This window comes from Aquarana catesbeiana, linkage group LG02 (genome assembly GCF_042186555.1).
Source record: "Aquarana catesbeiana isolate 2022-GZ linkage group LG02, ASM4218655v1, whole genome shotgun sequence".
NCBI classification, from domain to species: Eukaryota; Metazoa; Chordata; class Amphibia; order Anura; family Ranidae; genus Aquarana; species Aquarana catesbeiana.
Window position 1 is genome coordinate 755,587,790 of NC_133325.1, and position 20,455 is coordinate 755,608,244.

General features: G+C 44.4%; 1 protein-coding gene across 1 annotated transcript; it reads left to right on the forward strand.

Annotated features, from left to right (window-relative positions):
• The first annotated feature begins 4,158 nt into the window (after nt 1-4,158).
• LOC141130101 (small integral membrane protein 11-like) lies at nt 4,159-14,745 on the forward strand. The gene is made up of 3 exons (XM_073618060.1): nt 4,159-4,308; nt 9,642-9,834; nt 14,577-14,745. Exons 1-2 carry the CDS (start codon nt 4,291-4,293, stop codon nt 9,831-9,833), a joined length of 210 nt encoding a protein of 69 aa, XP_073474161.1. The 5' UTR covers nt 4,159-4,290; the 3' UTR covers nt 9,834; nt 14,577-14,745.
• Nucleotides 14,746-20,455: the final 5,710 nt, after the last annotated feature.

Genomic DNA, 20,455 nt, shown 5'->3' on the forward strand with positions numbered 1-20,455 from the left:
CCACATCTCTCTATAAAGAGGACCTGCCATGCCCTATTCCTATTACAAGGGATGTTTACATTTCTTGTAATAGGAATAAAAGTGATAAAAAATTTTTTAAAAAATCTAAAGCGCCTCCGTCCCCGCATGCTCACTCACAGAAGCGAACGCATATGTAAGTCGCGCCCACATATGTAAACAGCGGTCAAATCACACATGTGCGTTATAGCTGCGTGCATTAGAGCGAGAGCAACAATTCTAGCCCAAGACCTCCTCTGTAACTCTAAATTGGTAACCTGTAAAAAGAGTAAACCGTCGCCTATGGAGATTTTTAAGTACTTAAGTTTTGCGCCATTCCACCAGTGTGCGCAATTTTAAAGCGTGACATGTTAGGTATCTATTTACTCAGCGTAACATCATCTTTCACATTATACAACAAAATTGGGCTAACTTCACTGTTTTGTTTTAATTTAATGAAATTGTTTTTTTTTTTTTAAAAGCGTTTGCAAAATTGCTGCGCAAATACCCTGTGATGTAAAGAGTTGCAATGAACGCAATTTTATTCCCTAGAGTCTCTGCTAAAAAAAATATATACATTTTTGCGGGTTCTGAGTAATTTTCTAGCAGAAAATACTCATTTAAACTTGTAAACAAAAAGTTCCAAAAAAGGACCGATATGGAAGTGGTTAATTCAGACCTCCATAGATGCATATAATGTAACCTACAACTTGCTGGAGTCATGGAGACTGTGGACTATGAGACAGCTCCCATTGGCTAGGTCAGGCGTCTCCAAACTTTCTAAACAAAAGGGCCAGTTTATTATCCTTCAGTGCCAGTTCACACTTGTGCGCTCTGCGATATCGCATGTGATTCGCACCGCACTGCAAATCACATGCAATGCCATTTTAGCCATACAGATAGTATGGCTGATATTGCATCGCATTTGGACCAAACTCGCACAGGACCTTTTTTTTTGGTCCGCACCAGAATTGGATTGCATGGATGTTCACACCCATGCGATCTGAATCATGTCCGAACTGTCAGTTCACGGTGCGATATGCGAGCTGAAATGGGGGTGTCATTAACAATATATTTACACTCCCAGCAGTTCGCATATGGCAGTGTGAACTGCCGTGTGAGTCGGATGCGATGCGGAAACTCGCAGTGAATTCCCAGGGCTCCCACATCACATAAGTGGGAACCGGGACTCAGACTTTAGGAGGGCCGGACTGTGGCCAGCAGTAGTGGAAATTTTCCTGCCATCAGTGGCAGTAAATATCAGATTTGGTATTAGGGGAAAGAATAGTACCCCATCGTTGGTATCATTGGGAGGAATAGTGCCCCATTTTTTATATCAGTGGGAGAAATGGTGCCCCACTGTTGATATCAGTGGGAGATGTATTGCCCCCAGGGCAGGATGAAGGCAAGAAAAGGGCCGCATCTGGCCCCCAGGCTGCAGTTTGGAGATCACTGGGCTAGGTCATTATATGTTGGGGAGGGGTGGAGGATTAAAACAAACTTGTCACTAAATGGATGATGCACAGGTTTGTTTTAAAACCACCAACCTGTATCTAGACTGGACTAAGGACCAGTTCACACCATGCCTGCACATGCAGTTCTGTGCAGTGCAATTTCAGCCTATTCATTTTGAAGGGGCTAAAATCGCCCTGCACCAAAATTAGTGCATTCACTACTTTTAGAAACACACTGCAACCAGATTGCATGGTACTTTCGTACCATGTGATGTGGTGCAGGCAAATGCACTGCATTTGCAACCTGCGTCTCAGGTGTCATTTACTATTGAAATCTGATCTGCAGTGGGTTTTCAACACCAACCTACTTTATAGTGACGCAGAGCCGCTCCTCGGGGGATATGGTCAGTCTCATCTGTGTGTCGCTCCGTATGAGCGCCGATCTCAGGAACTCCAGCAACTCATCGAACGTTCCGATGGACATTTTGAAGTAATTGAAGAACCTCTTGGGACACGTGCGCAGATCTCCATAACGGAGGTGAAACTGTCCCTTGGAGAACCTCTGGCTGGTCAGCGGGTGCACCCAGTAATTCCTCACCGTCTCCCGTTTCTCTTTTTGTTCACCACATAACCCAGAACCAGCAACCAGAACTGGATCTCGTGGTCTGTGTACATCTTTACACAACGAGCAAAATAAAAAATGACCAGGAATAGATTTCAAAGAACCAATTTCAGATACTTCCGCTGTCTACATCATCCCTAAAATGCTGTGTTATAAAATGCTGTGAAAATCAGTTTGGAATGTCCTGGAATGACAACAAAGGCCAATGCATTTATTTTTTTCTAATGGCACAAACTATTAATAAACCTCAAAATTCTGATATATTACTTGTGTAGGTCTATAGTAATGTGTAATATAAAATAATGCAACAAATCAGGACCGATCAGTTTTCAAGACATGTACAGTATCTCACAAAAGTGAGTACACCCCTCACATTTTTGTAATTATTTTATTATATCTTCTATGTGACAACACTGAAGAAATGACACTTTGCTAGAATGTAAAGTAGTGAGTGTACAGCTTGTATAACAGTGTAAATGTCCAAATTGGGCCCAATTAGCTATTTTCCCTTCCCTGATTTCATGGGACTCGTTAGTGTTACAAGCTCTTAGGTATGAATGGGGAGCAGGTGTGTTAAATTTGGTGTTATCGCTCTCACTCTCTCATACTGGTCACTGGAAGTTCAACACGGCACCTCATGACAAAGAACTCTCTGAGGATCTGAAAAAAAGAATTGTTGCTCTACATAAAGATGGCCTAGGCTATAAGAAGATTGCCAAGACAGTGAAACTGAGCTGCAGCACGGTGGCAAAGATCATACAGCGGTTTAACAGGACAGGTTCCACTCAGAACAGGTGGGGGGTCAGCCTATCAGTGCTCAGACCATATGCCGCACACTGCATCAAATTGGTCTGCATGGCTGTCATCCCAGAAGGAAGCCTCTTCTAAAGATGATGCACAAGAAAGCCCGCAAACAGTTTGCTGAAGACAAGCAGACTAAGGACATGGATTACTGGAACCATGTCCTGTGGTCTGATGAGACCAAGAACTTATTTGGGTCAGATGATGTCAAGCGTGTGTGGCGGCAACCAGATGAGGAGTACAAAGACAAGTGTGTCTTGGGTGGGAGTGTCATGGTCTGGGGCTGCATGAATGCTACCGGCACTGAGGAGCTACAGTTCATTGAGGGAACCATGAATGCCAACATGTACTGTGACATACTGAAGCAGAGCACGATCCCCTCCTAGAGTTGCCACCTCATCCCTTTAAACCCGAACACATATGAATTACACAGGTTCTGATGTTAATTCAATGCAGATAAGAAACCAAGTGAGTTTAATTACCACGTTAATCGGCCACAGAACCTGTGTAATTAATATCTGTTCGGGTTTAAAGGGATGAGGTGGCAACTCTATCCCCTCCCTTCAGAGACTGGGCCGCAGGGCAGTATTCCAACATAACAACCCCAAACACACCTCCAAGACGACCACTGCCTTGCTAAAGAAGCTGAGGGTAAACTTGATGGACTGGCCAAGCATGTCTCCAGACCTAAACCCTATTGGGGCATCTGTGGGGCATCCTCAAACGGAAGGTGGAGGAGCGCAAGGTCTCTAACATCCACCAGCTCTGTGATGTCATCATGGAGGAGTGGAAGAGGACTCCAGTGGCAACCTGTGAAGCTCTGGTGAACTCCATGCCCAAGAGGGTTAAGGCCGTGCTGGAAAATAATGGTGGCCACACAAAATATTGTCACTTTGGGTCCAATTTGGACATTTTCACTTAGGGGTGTACTCACTTTTGTTGCCAGCAGTTTAGACATTAATGGCTGTGTGTTGAGTTATTTTGAGGGGACAGCAAATATACACTGTTATACAAGCTGTACACTCACTACTTTATATTGTAGCAAAGTGTCATTTCTTCAGTGTTGTCACATGAAAAGATAGAAAATATTTACAAAAATGTGAGGGGTGTACTCACTTTTGTGAGATACTGTAAGTAATGTTTCGGTTTGGGGGTCACGGAATGTACATCTGATGCTATTTTGGTCTGTCGTTCCAGCTGGTTCTGTGACACCAGAAGCTAGACGGTGACTACAATTACTATACACATCTGTTCTCTGTCAATCTTCGGAGCAGGCCTGAACATTCCAGAAGGGGTCGGGCTCCACCCAGTGGCGGGTCCAGTCTGAGGATATAGATCCGGCTCATTTACAAGTCTGATCAGCAGAGGAAGCCTTGTGATCTCACCGCATTGACCTCTCGCTGACAATCTAGGACCATGGAGTTCAATTGGAAGGTGAGTGCAGACAGCAGATCGTACACACAGTGACAATCTCACACAGATGACGGCAGATCGTAGAGACGGTGACAATCTCACATAGATGACGGCAGATCGTAGAGACGGTGACAATCTCACATAGATGACGGCAGATCGTAGAGACGGTGACAATCTCACATAGATGATGATCTGCAGACAGACCAGAGCTCAGTATGGACAGAGCAGACCAGACAGGTCAGGGAACAGATTATGGGGGCAGCCATGGCTTCTTAGAGGGGAGATGGTAGTGAGGAAGATGCAGCAGATTGGGGGGATCATTAGTCTCTAATAACCCCCAGATTCCCCTCTTGATCTCTGCCTGACATCACATCAGGGCTGTGACATATGTCTAATGAGGGATCAGCAGATTTGTATCTTATTTTTCTCCATGGAAGTAATAATTACAAAGACACCATCCTGCAGAGTTAAAACACGTGGAAAAGGCTGCTAGATCCCTCATTACTGATGTGTCCGCAGTACAGTGCACTGAGCTTCCGGGGTGTCCGCCATTTTTATGGAGATCATTTTAGTGCAAGAGCTAGGGAGAGGCTCAGACAAAATGGCTGCTGAGGTGGAGACACAAAGAGGCAAGAAAAGAAATCACCATCTAGTGGTAAAAAAGGGCATAGGCTTAACTCTTTAATAGCTAGAAGCGTTTGCACAGATGACCATGCAGATTAGTGTTATTTTTTTAGGCTGAAAACGTACTTTAGGTAGGAGACCCACAGACAAAAGTTAAAACACCATTTAAAGTAGAACTAAAGGCAAAACATTTCTTACTCATTTTGGACAGACTAAGAGGGGGGGTTATAACTCCTGTCAGTTTTATTTTTTTGCTGTGTCTCATTGGGGGAGATTTCCCTTCACTTCCTGTCTCACAGCCAAAACAGGAAGTGAGAGAAATCCCCATAAAGTGAGATAATTGCGTGTTGTTGCCAGACGCGGCAGCGGAGTGTAAACACCAGACATACACTGATCTGGGCGGTGAACGGCCATGTGAATGAGCCCTTATGGACTAAGGATGTGTTTAATGGTACTTGCGCACAGTACTGATGTACAGATATTCCTGGCAGAAAGAAAATGTGAAGAAGGGCTCTATAGCACTTGCACTCATTCGTTTGCATTACACATGTGTAAAAACGATTCTAGCTTTTTTATTTAACCACTTGCTGACCGCGCTATATCCAAAAGACGGCTACAGCATAGTCATCCAGTTCTGGGAGAGAATCCATAGACATCCTCCCAGATCTCTGCCCCCTGCACACCTCCTGCAACTTTCATCGCCCATGCTCTGTGATCAGTGCCGGGACAAGGTCATCCGGTGCCCAGGGTGAAGATGAAAAACTGCGCCCCCCCCCCTGTGAAAAGCTACAGCGCCTACAGACGACGGGATCTATACTAATGCATCAGTGACAGTGCATTAACCCCCTTTCTGCTGCATATTACCAATACCATTGCTAATTAAGCAAACTTCCCTCAGAGACTGCAGACATGATACAAGAGATCAATGCAGTCTCACCAGTGCCCATCAAATGCAGCCTACCACTGTGCCCATCAATGCTGCCTCACTATGCCCATAATCGCAGCCTCTCTGTGTGCCCATAGTTTCAGCCTCTCTCCGTGTGCCCATAATCGCAGCCTCTGTGCCCATAATCGCAGCCTCTCTGTGTGCCCATAGTTTCAGCCTCTCTCTGTGTGCCCATAATCGCAGCCTCTGTGCCCATAATTGCAGCCTCTCTGTGCCCATAGTTTCAGCCTCTCTCCGTGTGCCCATAATCGCAGCCTCTGTGCCCATAATCGCAGCCTCTCTGTGTGCCCATAGTTTCAGCCTCTCTCTGTGTGCCCATAATCGCAGCCTCTGTGCCCATAATTGCAGCCTCTCTGTGCCCATAGTTTCAGCCTCTCTCTCTGTGTGCCCATAATCGCAGCCTCTCTCTCTCTCTGACCATAATCGCAGCCTGTGTGACCATAATTGCAGCCTCTCTGGGGCAGGTCAGCAGTGGCTAGTTGGAGTAATTAAGGGAATGAGTTTAGTAAAACTTCAAGTACCTTAGACGCTTCCCTGGAATGATTAGCTGGTTACATCCAGAGCTATACCCAAATACAGTCTTTTCAGCATTGAGAAACAGGGATGGATTGAAGACACCCATTGAGGCATACGAACTCGGCGTTCAAGGATTGATGCCCACACTCATTTTTAAAAAGTGAGTGCACCCTCCTTCTGTGTCTTGCCTCCCTTCCACTCTGACCGTCACAGAGTTACACTATATATTGTCTGTTTATGTCTTTATGTCTTTTTATAAACCATCCTGCATATCCACCATCGGAATCCCCTGAATAACTGGATGGGATATCCATGCCTGCTAGTGGTTTGCATCTAAGCACAAGCTGTATACATTACAGCAGTAAGGTGAGCTGCTTGCGAACACAGAGGTGTCCCCACTGAAGATCTTCCCCCTTTGATTGGAACTGTTTATCATTTGGTAACTTTGTACTATTTGGTGATGGGACTGTCATCTACTCATCCATTTGGATTTGTCACTATCAGTTTGCTGAGTTGTCACTTATGTGCTAGTTCGATACTAGTCCTCATTCACTTGGACTATTTTTTGGATATATTTTTTGAGTGATTTATTACTGTTACTTACTTTGCCACGTATTTTAACCATTTATTTATGCTAGCACTTTCATTTTTTCAGTGCATTTGTATTTAGTGTCTGTGTGGCTGCACTCATTTCGGCCGTTTTTCACCTCTCTATGCACTTTATTTAGCCCCTTCCACTTCCCTTTTTCCTTTTGTCACAGCGCAACTACCACTCGCCTCTATTTATGCAATTTTGTCTGTCTGTTTGGATCAGTCACATAGGTGTTGCAGCAGTGTCCCTTAGTATAGGTCTCTCAGACAGCGCAGGAGTTCTCTCATTTCTCACTCTCTGTGACCATAATCGCAGCCTCTCTCTCGGTGACCATATTTTCAGCCTCACTTTGCCTATGAATGCAGACTCACCATAGCCTGCCCTGGATGGATCACACAGCCGACCTCTCCTGCAGCGATGTGTGTCACACAGCTGGATCTGTGTGTGTGTGTTCGGCCCTGTAACAAGGTCCCGCCCCCCCTAGACTGGCTCGTGTGATAGGCGGAACACTGGTTCAATCTGCTACCACATGAGCCGGTCTAGGGGGGCGGGTCTTTTTTACGGCGCCGCCGAACACACACACACACACACACACACCCCTACTCAGTGCTCCCGGCGCTGTGTGTCAAACAAGAGGAGGAGGTGGGAGGGGAGCGCTGCAGCCACAGATCAAAGCGGTCTGTAGCGTGGCCTCTACTACTGTTTGTTTTTTTTGTTGTTAGGTTTTCTAGCGCGGTTTTTCCTATTTTTAATAGGTCTGTAGCGTGGCCTCTACTGCGCCCCCCCCTTCCTCCAGTAAATGGTCCCGCCCAGGTCATCCGCCCCTTTTGCCCACCCCTTGTACCGGCCCTATCTGTGATCGTTGACCTTCGTACATAGCAGGTTCCAGATCGGGATAGGGCCCCTTTCACACGGGCGTTCTGTTTGTCCGTCAAACAGATGTTTATGGATGCGGATGTAAACGGATGATCATCCATTTTACCATAGAGATGCACTGGTGTCCGTTTTTCATCTGTCAATGGATGGATGAAAAATGGACAAATGGAACGCCCATGTGAAAGGGGTCTAAAGGGCCAATTACAGTGGCCCTATACCAGTGATGGTGAACCTTGGCACCCCAGATGTTTTGGAACTACATTTCCCATGATGCTCAACTACGCTGCAGAGTACATGGGAAATGTAGTTCCAAAACATCTGGGGTGCCAAGGTTCGCCAACACTGCCCTATACCATGTTATCAGCTGTCCTGATCACATGTAAACAGATTTGCCGGTTACCAGCAGTCCTTTCCTCCTATTCCATGTCTGTGGGAGGAAAGGAGCGCCATTAAGGCCCCTTTCACACTTGTGCGACCTGAAAGTCACATGACTTTACCGCCATTTTTGCTGCGACTTTGATGCAATTTTGACATGACTTGAAGCAATGCCTTTGTAATCTTGATGTCTTTGGACCTCAAGTCGCATCAAAGTCGGACAAAAGTACTGCAGGGACTACTTTGAAGTCGCACAGATATGAGTGGTACGCATTGGAAATAATGGGGTACAGCTTGTCATGCAGTCCCAAGTTGCAGGACAAGTCGCACAAGTGTGAAAGGGGCCTAACTGACAAGCCTGTCAGCACATCGTTTACCACTGATAAGCAGGGCACTGACCATCAGTGCCCTGCTTATCAGTGCAGCCCCAATCAGTGCCCATTAGTTCCGCCCATCAGTTCAGCCTCATCAGTGCCCATCAGTGGTTGTTCATCAGTGCAGCCTATCAATGCAGCCTCATCAGTGCCCATTAGTGCCCATCAATTCAGCCTCATCCGTGCCTATCAATGCAGCCTAACAATGCAGCCTCATCCGTGCCCATCAATGCAGCCTCATCAGTGCCCATCAGTGCAGCCTATCAATACAGCCTCATCAGTGCAATCTCATCAGTGCTCATCAGTGCCGCCTAATCACTGCAACCCCATCAGTGCCCATCAGTTAAGAAAAAAATGACTTATTTACAACATTTTCTAACAGAAACTAAGAAAACGTTTTTGTTTTCAGTTTTTTTTTTTTAAATTTGTTTAGCAAAAAATAACACAGTGGTGATTAAATACCACCAACAAAAAGCTCTGTCTAAAAAATAAAAATAAAAAATAAAATAAAAACTTCATATGGGTACAGTGTTGCATGACCGCACAATTTCATTCAAAGCTGAAAGCTGAAAATTGGCCTGGGCAGGAAGGGGGTGAAAGTACCCAGTATTGATGTAGCTAATCAAGGGAGTGTGACGTAAATGCATGCATGTGTGTAAAAGTGTAAAAACGCTGACCAGAAACACTGATTTATTTTTTTTATTTTATTTTTTTTATGTTTTATATGCAGCACAAGTTTGCGCACGTGTGTGTGCAGGCACATTAAAACAATAGGCTGCATTTAAATCAGAAGAAATACACAAAAATCACCATTGCTGGTCAGTATTTTTACATACATATGTACATGTATATTTGCATAGGCCACACTCTCTTGATTTAAAGAAAAAAAAAAAATTTTTTACATGTGTACGCTGCGTATATACATGAACTTGCACAAATACATGCAAGTGCTATACAGCCTATCCTCACCTTTTCTGCCTGGCGTTTTTAGTTCTCCATGTGTAAGAGGCCTTCATGTTTTAAATCACTGAAATGTATTTTCCTATGGCAGGTACTGGAGAATTTCCCATTGTTGATGTACATTTTAGCAGCAAAGACCGTGCTGCTGTGTCTGGCCTTCGCTGCCGCCAAGATATACCAAAGTAAAAGAATTGAGGCAAAGTTAAAGCAGGAACGGGAGGAAAAACTTCGACGCTTAGCGGAGGAAGCAGAAAAAGATGAAACTGAGAAAAAAGAAGATTGAGGTAAGAAAATTCTGAAATGTTTTGAGGAACATATATCCATCGGAAATTGATTTCCTTATTCTGGATGGAGTGAAAATCCTGGTCCCTTAAATCAGTGGTCATCAACCCTGTCCTCAGGGCCCACTAACAGGCCAAGTTTTATGTATTACCTTGGGGAGATGCAGACTAGAATACTGCAATCACTGAGCAGCAAATGATATCACCTGTGATGTATTTCAGTTATCTTGCAAACCTGGCCTGTTAGTGGGCCCTGATGACAGGGTTGAGAACCACTGCCTTAAAAGGTTGGTTCACCTTTACCAAAAAATTGCCTATGCAGATAAGGGGTGCCTGTAGACAAAAACAAACTGCGCAGCTCTGACTAAAGTTAAATAATGCTCTTGCTATAGGTGTAGGCCATTTACGTACCTCCTGTAGTCTGACCTGAAAAATTCCCAGAGATGTCGTCATCCCATCCTGTCTTGTTGCTAGGATGTTGCTAAGACACTCTCAGCCAATTCAAACGCTCTTCCTTGTGCACTCTCTCTCTCTCCTGACGCAAGCTCTGAGCTCAGCAATTCTGAGATGGAAGAGATAGTGGACTGCACATGTGCGGGGGCTTGAGAGTTCGCTCCTGTTATGATGGGGTGAGCAGTATCAGCTGGGAGTGTCTTAACAACATCCTAGCAACCAGGGCATCTCTGAGAATTTTTCAACCTGCCTTCGGGAGGTATGTCAATGGCCAGCATCTTTAGCAAGGGCATTATCCAACTTCAGTTAAAGAGAAGCTCCAGCCCCCGCATCTAAAAAGTACAAATGCTGAATCTGCTGACTTTTATTTTTAGGACACTTATTTGTCCAGGGATCCGCAATGTCGGCACCCCAGCCAATCTTCTAATCGGCTCACGGGTGCTGCTGCTGCCATTCATTCTGAGGGAAACTGGCAGTGAAGCCTTCCAGCTTAACAGCCGGTTCCCTACTGCGCATGCGTGAAGCGCGCTGCGCTTTGTGAATAGCCTGGGGGCAGGGGAAGGAGGTCTCTCAGATGTGGGGACGGGTACCTGTCAAAACCAGGTACCTCCCCCAGAAAGGTGCCAAATGTGGCGGTGGAGGGGGGAGGAAGCAAACAAGCGGAGCTTCCCCTTTTGTATGGAGCTCCGCTTTAAAGCCGCACAGTTTGTTTTTCTCTACACAAACCCCTACTTCATAGACCGTTTTTTGGTAAAGATGAATTAACTATTTTAAAAAGCATTTAGGCCTTGTTTACATATGCGCTAGAGTTTACCACCTCTCTGAAAAGTCGATCTGCATTGGGTCACCTTTTTCAGAGGCAGTTGACAAGCAGCGTGCCATGTTGTATAAATGTTCCCTCCACTGTAACAAAGGCAATGTGTGCTAGCATGGCAGCTGGCCATATTAACTTGCAGCTCAGCGGTCAGGGCGGTAGAAACGCAGATCAACAGCCTGTTTTTACCATCCCTCGGCTGCATATATGAATGAGGCCTTACTGATGCAAAGGCTTGCTAGCAGGTTCTCAAATTTTCCGGCAACTTCACTTGTTGTCGGAAATTCCGATCGTGTGTACACAAGTACATCGCACAAAAGTTCAAGCATGCTCGGAATCAAGCGGAAGAGCTGCACTGGCTATTGAACTTCCTTTTTCTTGGCTCGTCGTACATGTTGTACGTCACCGCGTTCTCGCGTTTGGAACTTCCGACAACATTTGTGAGCCAACATCCTTCGGAAAAAATCCATGGATTTTGTTGTCAGAAATTCTGATCATGTGTACGCGGCATTAGATGAAGGGGGACCTGGGTCATCTGTCTTGTTTATCCGTTTATGTTTATCTTTATATTTATATTTATCCTATTATATTAACCTATTATGAGCCAGCATGCTTTTCTGTATACTGTCGAGCACATTTTTGTCTTTTTTTTTTTTTTTTTTTATTTTCTTTTTGTTTTGACCGGTAGGTCTACTCCTGCATGAGTTAGACCCCCTGGCTTGCTTCCTTTTTCTTGTTGTCTGAAAAATGGAAAAACAAAGAGATTGTTTAAAAAAAAAAAAAAAGGCACCCAAGAACACGTCATGCTTGTCGGCAGAATTGTAGCGGTTGTGTCCAAGATTCCAAATCACCTAATGTGATTGGGGCCTAAGGGACACAAACACTGTGTATGTGTATATAATATATATATATATATATATATATATATATATATATATATATATATATATATATATATATATATATATATATATATATATATATATATATATATATATATATATATAAATAAAGAATATATAAATAACTAACTAAGTAACTTGCTCCAGGTATCAATATATACCCATTTCAATATATCTTGGTGGCCCACAACTTTTTTTTTTTTTTTTTTTTTTCAAACACCTATAAAGAAAAAAACATTATTTTGAGACGATGTGGGTTACTTTTACCGTGAAAGATCATATCAGACCACCAATGCTTTATGTTAAAAAAAGTACCCTAAAAAATAACAATAATATAAAAAAGAATTGGTATGGATGAAACAAAAACCTAAAACAAATGAAATGTATGTGTAAGGACATTTTTATCAAAGAATACTATTAATGGTCGGCTCTTCATTCAAACCACCAGGGCGGAGGGTATCCAATGTGTATATCCAGTAGGTCTCCCGTTGGCAGAGGCGAGAAAAACACTCTGCTTCGGGGAGACCTCTGGGCATAGCTCCTATAACCCAAACAGTGGCCACAGTGGATTTGTTGTGTTTCAATCTGTAGCCGCTGTCATTTTCTTTAAAATGGAATATAGCAACCTGAAGGTATATGGAGCACCCCCCCAGAAATGTCATTTCCTGCGTGTGTAATTGGCTCACTGATTTTCCCAGAAGTCTGCAATAAAATACAAATCAGATTTTGGGCATCCCCTGCAACAAAAATGGCATTTTTAGTGAGATGCTCCCAAAGGGAAATAATGTCCAAAGGGATACAGACCCTGCCACTTTCCTAATTAGAACCCTGCAAGTGCAGCAGCTGATTGATAATTATAAAGTCACTCCCAGTCATGGACCCACACAGACAAACAAACAGCTACCGTATTTATCGGCTTATAATACGCACTTTTTCCCCCTGGAAATAGGGGGCAAATCGTGTGTATGTTATATGCCGATACCTGGCTGCCTCAGAGGGGAAAGAGGGGGTGAGCGCTGCCGGATTACACAGAGCTAGGATCTCCTGTGTTCTTGGTGCTCAGTCACACACAGTCCCGCCTCCTGCCCCGGCTCCTAGCATAGATGTCACATGTCCTGGCATTGGACCGATGTTCTGTAGGAGCAAGGCCAGGAGGCGGGACTGTGTGTGACTGTGAGCGCCAAGTACACAGGAGATCTCAGCTCTGTGTAATCCAGGACTGGTGAGGCTGCATTGATGGGCAAAGATGAGGCTGTAGATGGGCACTGATTAGGGTGCAATGGTGAGGCTGCAGATGGGCACTGATCAGGGTGCAATGGTGAGGCTGCAGATGGGCACTGATCAGGGTGCAATGGTGAGGCTGCAGATGGGCACTGATCAGGGTGCAATGGTGGGCAATGGTGAGGCTGTAGATGGGCACTGATCAGGGTGCAATGGTGAGGCTGCAGATGGGCACTGATCAGGGTGCAATGGTGGGCGATGGTGAGGCTGCAGATGGGCACTGATCAGGGTGCAATGGTGAGGCTGTAGATGGGCAATGATCAGGGTGCAATGGTGAGGCTGTAGATGGGCACTGATCAGGGTGCAATGGTGAGGCTGCAGCTGGGCACTGATCAAGGTGCAATGGTGGGCAATGGTGAGGCTGCAGATTGGCACTGATCAGGGTGCAATGGTGAGGCTACAGATGGGCACTGATCAGGGTGCAATGGTGAGGCTGCAGATGGGCACTGATCAGGGTGCAATGGTGAGGCTGCAGATGGGCACTGATCAGGGTGCAATGGTGAGGCTGCAGATGGGCACTGATCAGGGTGCAATGGCGAGGCTGCAGCTGGGCACTGCAGGCTGCAATGGCGAGGCTGCAGCTGGGCACTGCAGGCTGCAATGGCGAGGCTGCAGCTGGGCACTGCAGGCTGCAATGGCGAGGCTGCAGCTGGGCACTGCAGGCTGCAATGGCGAGGCTGCAGCTGGGCACTGATCAGGGTGCAATGGCGAGGCTGCAGCTGGGCACTGATCAGGGTGCAATGGCGAGGCTGCAGATGGGCACTGATCAGGGTGCAATGGCGAGGCTGCAGATGGGCACTGATCAGGGTGCAATGGCGAGGCTGCAGATGGGCACTGATCAGGGTGCAATGGCGAGGCTGCAGATGGGCACTGATCAGGGTGCAATGGCGAGGCTGCAGATGGGCACTGATCAGGGTGCAATGGTGAGGCTGCAGATGGGCACTGATCAGGGTGCAATGGTGAGGCTGCAGATGGGCACTGCAGGCTGCAATGGCGAGGCTGCAGATGGGCACTGATCAGGGTGCAATGTTGGGCAATGACAACTTCCCTCTTAAAATTAAGATATGTGTTATACGCCAATAATTACAGTATTTCCTTAGAATAACAAAAGGTATGAATCTGTGACAGAGTTGGTTAAATCCCTACAATGTACATAGATCACCCAGAGGGGAATGTTGTTTTTTTTTGTTGGGGGGGGGGGGGGGGGGTATTTTAGAAGACAGGCAGAACATGCATGGCCTTTTCTCCTGATATGACCATCATTTTAATTTATTTTATTTTTTTATCCTTTACAGGTGAATTTTGGAGTTTGGTTTTGTATCTTCTCTAGCTCTCTTGGGAGGAATGGATTGCAAAAGGATTGTGAAGACTGAGGACTAATAACTTATTACTTTATATATTTTTTTTTTTGTAAAACAGTAGTTTTTTAAAACTTGTAAAATATTTATAAAACTTGACTTCCAAGCTTTGTTGTTCATCTTTTTTGTTGATTTTAAGTTTGAAGACTCAATATCTAAACACAAGAACAAAAATGTAATATATTGAAGTACCAATCCTTAGATAAGGTGGGTGCCTTAGTTTTCTGTTTTCAGGCTCTTTTTTGGTTATTTTCAGCTAGTGATCCTGCCAGTAACATGCTTCTTGTCCTAGGGTGACAACCTTCCCTCGCTATGCAGTATCTACGGAGGAGCTGTGTTCTCACTGTGTGGAAGCAAATATGATAAAGTGACACTAAACTGGTTTTAAAAAAAAATGTATTCAATTATGGATTCTTAACTTCAAAATATACCTTCTATTTCTCTCAGCCTCCTTCAGATCTCCAAATTCCTTTTCTTTTGCTGCTGTGATCTGACTTGCTGTTAGAGGGTGGCTACATTCATTCTCCATGGTCCCACTGTAAGTTGAAATGTAGTCACCCTCTCTTGCTTGCTCCTGAGATGGACTATGTATTATGAAGTATGGGATTTGTAGTATACATAGAGTAGTGACCACAAATAACGTACAGATGTGGGTGCCGCTTGTGCTCCTAGAGGATCCCAATTGCCAACTGCTAGGAGTGCTGGCTGGGAACGGAGCTTGTCTCTGCTCCAAACATCAGCATGTAGTGAAGCAGAGGTCTCTCAAGCCGCCCATCGCTGCAAATCCACTAATAGAGAAATATGTGGCAGTCTCAGACTGGGCTCTGGCCAGGCCACGCCCCAACGCATTTCGCTCTGCCCCCAGAGCTTAATCATTCCCCATGATTAAGGCTGCTTGAGGGACCTTTTCTTCACATAACGTGCACTGCTTGTTCCAAACAAGTGGTAGTGAGGGGGGGGGGGAGGAGAGGTTCAGGAGCTCACGGAGGATGTTACAAGGAGGCAGAAAAACACAGTAATGAATAAGCTGCTAACAGCACTTACCTGTCCAGGAATCCAGCGGTGTCCTCATCCGAGCAAATTATGCAATCGGCTATTGGTGCTGGCGCTGCCATCTTGACTAAAGGAAACCGGCAGTGAAGCTGCGCTTTGTGAATGGGCCAACTGTGGAGAAGGAGGAGGGGGCCGAACTTCCAGCTCAGTTCGCCGCGCCGGTTCCCTACTACGCATTTGCGAAGTGTGCTGCACTTTGTGAATGCCCCAGCGGCGGGGGAAGGAGGAGGGGGGGGGGTCAAACTTCAGAGGGAGGTGACCGCAAGGTGGTCTGTCTGAAGTGGGAACAGGTACCTGTCAAAACCAGGTACCCCTCCAAAAGGTGCCAAATGTGGAGTAAACAGACAAGCAGAGCTTCCCCTTTTGGGTGGAGCTCCACTTTAAGTAGTGGTTGGGCATGGATTATTTTTGCAAAATAAAGGTATCATTTATCTTTTCTCCATTAAAAAGAGGGGAGGTGTTCTGTAGTCTACAGAGAGAATTGGGAACAATGCTAACTGATCACCAATAACTAGGGATGCACCGAAATTTCGGCTGCCGAAACATATCAGCCGAAAATGGCCTTTTCGGCAATATGCCGAAAGAGAATTCTTGCCGATAATGGCGCGGAAAATCACGCATGCGCAGTAGCGGTGGGAGAACCAGTGGGTGATGTCACTCGTTGTGTGGGCGGCATGCACGTTCCTCGCGGTTAAGACGCGGCACTCGTAAGCACGTTCCCTGCTGAGACGCTGGCACCTTCCCCACGGCCACTCCTCGTGCTTGTGAGACGCTGCTGGAACCCGAGAGACGGCTTCATAGAGGGCTGCACATAGCATACTCAAGTACAAGAGTGGGCACTGTCCCTCCTGGATGGCTACCATTACTACTATTTGATGGTGAGCATTGCCGCTTTTGCCTTACTTAAACTGACCGAAACAATCCAACTAATAGTAGTATTTATTTTACTATAGTACTGAAACTGAAATGATGATCTTTCTGTCTATAGCAGTCAAATAACATGTATTACTTACTACTTGGCCTTTGTTAAACAACAAGCCAGCACTCTTGCCATGCAATACTAGTATTTTAAAATGTCTGTCTGTCTGCACTGCAGTACATCTGACTTGTAGTAAAACGATTTTATAAAGTTGAACTGATTAAATAGGATTTGAAATGGAATGGCATGCTATTTATTTTTTGAGCTATTCTGTAGTATACTATAAAATGTATGTGCTTGTTGTCATTGAATTTGTCACTTTGTAAGCGTAGTATAGTTATACTACACTGACATGACAGCAAGCACATGAATTTTTTAAACATGACAGTACACAATAAATATAATATATAATTAATAAATTATATATTATATTTATTGCGTGCTGTCATGTTTAAAAAATTAATGCACTTGCTATCATGTCAGTGTAGTATAACTGTCTAACTTATAATACTATGCTGACAAAGTGACAAATTCAATGACAACAAGTGCATGAAGTACATTATAGCATACTACAGAATAGCTCAAAAAAATAAAATAGCATGCAATTGCAATTTGCAAGCAATCTATTCCATTTCAAATCAAATTTAATCAGTTCAATTTTCTTTTTGGTACAAGTCAGATGTACTGCAGTGCAGACATAACTACCTTGCATGGCAAGAACTGCACCGTAAAAAAAAAATAAAAAAAAAAAAATGGTTAGCTTTTTAATTTTTAAAGCTGCCTTCTGGGGTTTAGCTTTTAAATTGATTTCGTCCCCCCCCCCCCCCCCAAACTATAAAAAAATCATTCTATGCTATTATTCTGCGCTAAGCAAAGGTGGACCATGTGTGCAGTGTGGAAATATTTTAAAAATTCTGATAGCGAGCCCAAATTTGCAATCTGTAGTCTTTGCTCAGCCGAAATTTCAAGAGGGGGTACAGTGCCAAGGCATTTTTCAATAACAGGTTTGATACACCACCTGAAAACATGTCATCCAGTTCAGAATTCAGATTACAAGAAAACAATGCCACTTCCAAAAAGTGCCTCAGGCTTAACACCATCTGTGGCCACAGTCTTTCAAAAGGTTAAAAAATTTGTGACTGCCCCAAAGCTCATGCCATTACAGATAATATTATGGAATTTGTTGCATTAGACGACCAGTCATTCTCTGTTGTGGAGAACGTTGGATTCCGTAGGCTCATGCAACCTATTGAGCCGCGTTACTCACTACCAAGCAGAAGCTACTTTGCAGATGCCTGTCTACCTGAATTGTTTTGCAGTGTTAGAAAACACGTTCATGAGCTCATGACTACCAACATCATAGCAATCAGTTTTACTACCTGGAGTTCAGATGTCAGTCCAACGAGCATGCTTAACCTGACAGCGCAGTGGATAGATGACAAATTTCAATTGCAAAATATCCTACTTAATGCACGTGAGTTTGTTGGATCACATACTGCAGCAGCAATATCTGACGCTTTAAAAACCATGCTTGACACTTGGCACATTGAAAAGTCTAAAGTGCATTTGATTGTCTGAGATAATGCGTGGAACATGGCAAAGGCAATGGAGGACAGTGAACTTAAAAGCATACTGTGTATGGCACACATGCTGCAATTGGCTGTGAATGAACGATTGCTGAGTCAGTGCACCATATCTGATATCGTATCAAAAGGAAGAAAAATTTTGGATCACTTTAAGCATTCTCCGCTTGCTTATTCCAGATTACAAGCTTTGCAGATGCAGTTTGGAATGCCACCGAAACGACTGCAGGAAAGTGTAGCCACTCGTTGGAACAGCACCTACTATATGCTACAAAGTCTTTTTGAACAAAAGCGTGTTTTAGCTGCATACATTACAGATTACGAGCTGCTGGCAACACTAAACGCACATCAGTGGATGTTAGTTGAAAATATATGGTCTCTTCTATCTCCATTTGAACAGTTAACAAGAGAAATAATCTCAACTAATGCTTCCATTTCTGAAGTTTTTCCCTTGATTGCTGCACTGAAGCGTCTGCTAGGAAAAGAGATAGAAACAGACCATGGCGTAAAAATGGCTAAAACCACTCTACTGGAGGCCGTTACCAACCGGTTTCAAGACACAGAGTCCAACCCTCTGTACTGCATTGCAACAGTTCTAGACCCTCAATTTAAAGAGCATTATTTTAATGTGGAGAAAAAGCAGTGTGCACAGGAAATGATACTGGCACAAATGGAGGTGGTGGAAGCATCTGCTGAAGGAGTTTCGAGGTGTAGCACAGAGGAAAGTGAGAAGAAACGGTTGCATACAAGTGAAGAGGAACACGTTCCCTCCATATCTGATATGTTTGAAGAAATTTTACATGAATGCACCCCGGTCCATAGCAGTGCCACAACAAGTGCAGCTACCCAACAGCTGGACATTTATTTAGCTGAACAGCCTATCGCAAGAAGCGACAATCCCCCTGAGTACTGGCGCATCAACAAACAACTTTTTCCTTTGCTTGCACAGATTGCATGCAGATATTTATCTGCCCCAAGCACCAGTACATAGAGTGAGAGACTATTCAGTCTAGCATCTCATATTCTTGATGAGAAGAGAAACCGTCTTTCCTGTGAGAAAGCGAAACAACTTTTGTTCTTAAAGCGAAATCTGCCACTTTTACTGAAATAGATTTATAAATCCGTAGCATAGACCAATTCATTTACCATGTTGAACATAGTAAATGAATTGGTATTGGACTGTGCTATTGGACAATTGGAACATACAACATAGTATGACTGACTACCTAGTATGTTCCAATTGTCTAGTTGTGCCATTTGTTAGTTGTTCATTGTAGTTCTTCTACAGTTTTTTGCACTTCTTCAATTTAAGAGAGAACTCCAACTTTTGAACTACTGTACAGACATAGTTTGTTGCTGTTGGGCCAAACTATGTCTCTCCGTAAGATGCCAGCCCGCTGCATGTGCAAATGCAAAACTATATGTTCTGTATCTGTGGCTGTCTACATACTCCAGTACTATACACTATAACGCACTGTGTTCCGGGTATGGGCGGAGACTTCCAGAAACACAGACTAGTCTACATTGCTTGCTGTGATTGGCTGAGCACCGCTGCTGTAGACTAGTCTGTGTTCCGGGAAGTCTCCACTCATACCTGGGGGCCAGAACACAGTGCGGTCTACTGTATGACTAGTATGTAACCTGCAGCTACATACACTTTTATCGCACATGCAGCCGCTGACACCTTAGGGAGAGAACTCAGGGAAAAAAATGACTAGTTCTCAAGTTGAAAATAACTAAAAATTTTATTATAGCATTAGCATATGTTAAACTTATATTTACAGAAACTATGAAACAGAATAACGGTCTTCCGCCATATTTATGTTATGGTTAGGTGTTCTTTATACTTAGTTATACATAGTTTGTTGTTGGGCCAAACTATGTCAGTCATTGTCTCTCCCTAAGCTGTCGGGCCGCTGCATGTGCAAAACTGTATGTTCTGTATCTGTGGCTGTCTACATACTCCAGTACTATACACTATACCGCACTGTGTACCGGGTATGGGCGGAGACTTCCAGAAACAGACTAGTCTACATTGCTTGCTATGATTGGCTGAGCACCGCTGCTGTAGACTAGTCTGTGTTCCGGGAAGTCTCCACTCATACCCGGGGGCCGGAACACAGTGCGGTCTACTGTATGACTATGTACGTAACCCGCAGCTACATACATACACTTTTATTGCACATGCAGCCGCTGACACCTTAGGGAGAGAGAACTGAAATACTAGTTCTGATTTAAGTTGAAAATTAATAAAATTAAAA